Genomic DNA, 4,416 nt, shown 5'->3' with positions numbered 1-4,416 from the left:
CCAGGTATTTGTAGGAGTCGACAGTTTCAATTACTTCGCCATGCAATGAGAGGATACCTGTCGAGGAGTCACTTTTGTGGGATCTTGTGAATAGCATACATTTAGTTTTACTTGAATTCAATACCAGTTTGTGAGCAATGAGAGATGATTGAAAATTATTAAAGGCAGATTGTAGGTTCTCGACAGCTGAATTAAGAGTGGGTGCAATACTGTACAAGATTGTGTCGTCTGCGTAGTAATGGACGTCGCAAGCTGGAGAGGGGGGCATAATATTATTAATATGCAGAGAAAATAAAAGAGGGCCGAGAATGGACCCTTGTGGGACACCCTTATGTAATAGTAACGATTTGGATCTAACTCCATCTGCAGTGACGATTTGAGATCTCCCAGATAGATAATTGGAGAACCAACTGACAGAGAGGCTATCCAGGCCGGTGGATGAGAGTTTACTGAGTAAAATAATGTGATCTACAGTATCGAAAGCATTTGACAAGTCAATGAAAAGAGCTGCGCAGTGCTGGTGGGCGTCAAGGCCATTTATAATGTTGTTAACAACAAGCGTTGTGGCTGACGTTGTGCTGTGGCTGACGTTGTGCTATGGCCAGGTCTGAACCCGGATTGTTGCGGTTGGAGAATATTATTTGACTCTAAGAAAGCCCGTAACTGAGAGTTTACTAGGGATTCTAGCACTTTAGCCAAACAGCAGAGTTTTGAAATTGGCCGATAGTTATCTAAGATGTTAGGGTTACCACCTTTGAAAAGGGGAACGACCTGCGCTGCTTTCCATACAGTAGGGATTTTACCAGAGGAAAAAGACAGATTAAAAATGTGAGCTAATGGTGAGGCAATTAAGTGGGCACTCAAATGTGGGAGATATGGGTCCAGGTCGTCTTCACCTTTAGATTTTTTGAGGTCAAGACGGTTGAGTGCATTCAGGACCTCAGTATGGGTAACAGGTCTGAGGGAGAAACTGCTGTCTTGTTAACGCCCTATGCATTCACCTCTGATGAAAAGGAGTGGTAAAATGACCAGCAGGTGGTCGTATATATTGATAGGCTATCAACTTTAGCCAATGTATAATATATTGGCCAAAGTTTATAGTCTATCAATTTATGTTGTTAATATAAGTTTTCGACTGTTTTTATGGAGGTAAATGTCGCCATCTGTTGGTGAATTTAATTTGTAACAGTCAGCTTTTGAGGAGACAGAGAAATACTGATTGAAATGAGTGTGTAACTGATGCATTTGTTGACAGAGGGAACTAAACTTGAATGTAAAGTTTGAAATATCACTTTGTTTGATCCTGAATTAGTATGTTCCTGTCATCTGTACATAATAATAATAATAATAATACAACAACAACAACAATAATGATGATAATAATAATAATAATGTAATAATAGATAGCAATAGCAGTAGTTTTTTGTTAATATTAGTAGAAGTAGTAGTAGTACTACCAGACCAGTACTAATAGTAGTAGTAGTAGTAGTACATTTGTTATTGCTAATAAAGGTTTTCAAGTTAAATGGCATGTTGTTGTACGGTCATTTTGTACCTATGATACATTTGGAATGGGGAGAGGGGTGGGGGGGGGGCCTCCAAATAAAATTTTGCTTAGGGCCCCAATTTGGTCAGGGGCAGCCCTGAACCAGGAACCCTCTTGCTGTGAGGCGACAGTGCTAACCACTTCACCATCACCACCATTATTATTATTGTTATTGTCATTATTATTATTGTAATTGTTATTATTATTATTATTATTATTAACATGATGTTTATCCGAGTTCATAAAGAAGCTGTTGCAGAAACTTGAGTGAAACTTGCAGCCTGTGAGAGTTTAAACATGTTGATGTGTCATAGACCGTCTTTTTCTTCAGTGGAATTTCCCTTTCATGACATCAACACTGAGGTGATTCAGTTTTCCATCTGAAGCAGCAGTGCCTCCTTCAGGAGAAACTGATTCATTACAGATAAACTGTGACCCAATACACTTAAAGTTTTTGTTTAATTTTACTTTATTTTATTTTATTTCATTGAATTTTGTTAAGTTTTATTTTGTTACATTTTATTTAAATTCATTCTAGTTTTTTTTTTTTTTTTTTTTTTTTAATTTTCTCTGCAGTGATGACCCTGGTCGCCGATGGGCGGTGCTATAGGCTGTCCTACCGAAAGTACATCGGCCTCCATTTCCGGTTCCGGTTAGTTCACCGTGTTTTGTTGTGTACCTCTGTCTCTGTACCTTTTCACTGTCTGTAATGTACAGAGCACCGGTAAATCCTCAGCGGAGTCCCGGAGCTCCGCGGCCGGCTGGAAGGTTTCCTTCCCCGGCCTCCTGCTGGAGTTTTCCCGGGGCTCGCTCCCCATACGGAGGCTCCGGTCACCGCGGAGGATCTCCCCGCGGCTGCCCCGCCTTCTCCCCGGGCTCTCCGGTCTACTCCCCGGGATCTAACCGGGGGTACAGGGATGGTTCTCCGGCCGGGTTCGGCAGCGGGTCCCGAGGATTCGGAGGACAGTCCCGGCACAGAGGGAGCGGTTTCCGGAGACCTCCTTCCTTCAGTCCCGGCTCAGCTCACAGCTCCCAGGTAAACTCACCAGGCGCGGTCACGTGTTTGACTTAAAGATCAGAACACACTGACCCTTCGCGTGCGTGTGAACCGTAGCACGTTATTTTGGTTATAGTAAAGTTACTGTGTGTGGGGGGGGGGGGGTGTTTGTTGTTGTTGTTGTTGTTGTAAACAAAAGAAATCAACAAAGAATAACATCAACATCAAAACAAAAGCTTTGTTTATAATCTCAGACTGAAACAAACAGGAAACAAACTGTGATTTGTTTATTTTTATTGAAGCAGTTTACAAACAGATTATGAACAACTAATCCTGAGGGGTGTTCCAGAAAACTCTGAGTGTGTTAACCCTGAGATGAGGGACACTCTGAATATGTTAACCCTGAGATGAGGGAAACTCTGAGTGTGTTAACCCTGAGATGAGGGAAACTCTGTGTTTTCAGTTCCAGACAGAGAGGTAAGTCAAACTCTGAGTCAATCACCATGGCAACTGACTCAGTGAAACTAACCTGCTCTCTGGCAGGTTTTCTATAAGAAACCCAGAGTTCACCCTGTCTCCTCCCTACTGCTGAGCCTGAAGCAAGCTGGCAGACACACATGGGTTGTTCGTATGTAGGAAGAATTAATTCACAATGCTTTACGCTGGGAGAGGATCTTCAGACCCCGTTTAGATGTGCTGTCTTTCCCCAATGAATATCTGTTTGAACCGTACAGTTTTTCATTAGACTCAATCATTTACCAGCCACACATATCAAATCTGACACACCACAGACGTGCGCTCTCATCAGAGCAAATGTTTTTTTTGTGAACGGTAGCTTTTTATATGATATTGGTGATGTTTTGCGGCCTCTGCCTTCTTTCTGTTGGCTCAAATGTTACTCAGCAGGATTATAGGCAAGAGGACACACAAGCTGAAACAGTATTTTTGGGGGGTTTAAATTACTGGTGGCCTACAGTACATAATGACATAGCCACTGAATGACAGGTTATTGAAGCTACTTTGTTTAATAAATCAAATATGAGTCAAACTAAAGGAAGGTACAGTCATGGCCAAGTCAAATATGCCTTACCTGTTTGAATGATGTTTTTATATTTCATTTTAAGCTGCTTCCAAGTGTGTGTTTCCCCTGTGAGATTGAACCTACATGAACATCAGATTTTATTCCAAACCACTTTTTCACCTGTAACCTACGATTTTAATTAGGCGTGGTTAAATGTAAATTAATGGACTAGTGTATTCAAACGTACATATTGACTCAGGCAGCAGTTTTCTCCCATGTTGCCTCTCTCTCCTTGGCAGCTTTAGTGCTGTTACTTTGTTTATGAAATATATGCTGATATTCGCTGTAGGCATTCATGAGCACCTCCAGTTCCACAGGTATAAAATAAGTTGATCGCTTCTTCTCTCCAGTTGCCATGGTGACTCGAGGTATCGGGGCTCCATTGATGATGGGTTTTTATTGTGGTTGTGCACGTGCTTAACTCAAGGTGTACCTACTCAGAGTTGACTGAACGATGATGGTGATGATGATGGTGATGATGGTGATGGTGATGATGATGATGGTGATGAATGCGGTGATGGTGATGATGGTGATGATGATGATGGTGGTGATGATGATGGTGATGATGGTGATGATGATGGTGGTGATGGTGGTGATGATGATGGTGATGATGGTGGTGATGATGATGATGATGGTGATAATGATGGTGATGATGTTGATGGTGATGGTGGTGATGATGATGGTGATGGTGGTGATGATGATAGTGATGATGATGATGATGGTGATGGTGGTGATGATGGTGATAATGATGATGGTGATGATGGTGGTGATGATGATGATGGTGATGATGAT

General features: G+C 41.8%; 2 protein-coding genes across 2 annotated transcripts in view; one reads left to right on the top strand and one right to left on the bottom strand.

Annotated features, from left to right (window-relative positions):
- The window catches only part of LOC126409115 (cadherin-7-like), a 59,299-nt gene that overhangs the window by 45,303 nt on the left and 9,580 nt on the right, over positions 1-4,416 (bottom strand). The gene's annotated exons all lie outside the window — the stretch shown is intronic.
- Positions 2,163-4,416, top strand: part of mplkip (M-phase specific PLK1 interacting protein) — a 4,727-nt gene continuing 2,473 nt past the window's right edge. Inside the window, exon 1 of the mRNA XM_050074414.1 lies at positions 2,163-2,582. Coding sequence (XP_049930371.1) covers positions 2,256-2,582 — 327 coding nt within the window. The 5' untranslated portion in view covers positions 2,163-2,255. The remainder of the gene's footprint in view (positions 2,583-4,416) is intronic.

This window comes from Epinephelus moara, chromosome 21 (genome assembly GCF_006386435.1).
Source record: "Epinephelus moara isolate mb chromosome 21, YSFRI_EMoa_1.0, whole genome shotgun sequence".
Taxonomy (NCBI): domain Eukaryota; kingdom Metazoa; phylum Chordata; class Actinopteri; order Perciformes; family Serranidae; genus Epinephelus; species Epinephelus moara.
This window is presented reverse-complemented; position numbering and strand designations above follow the sequence as displayed.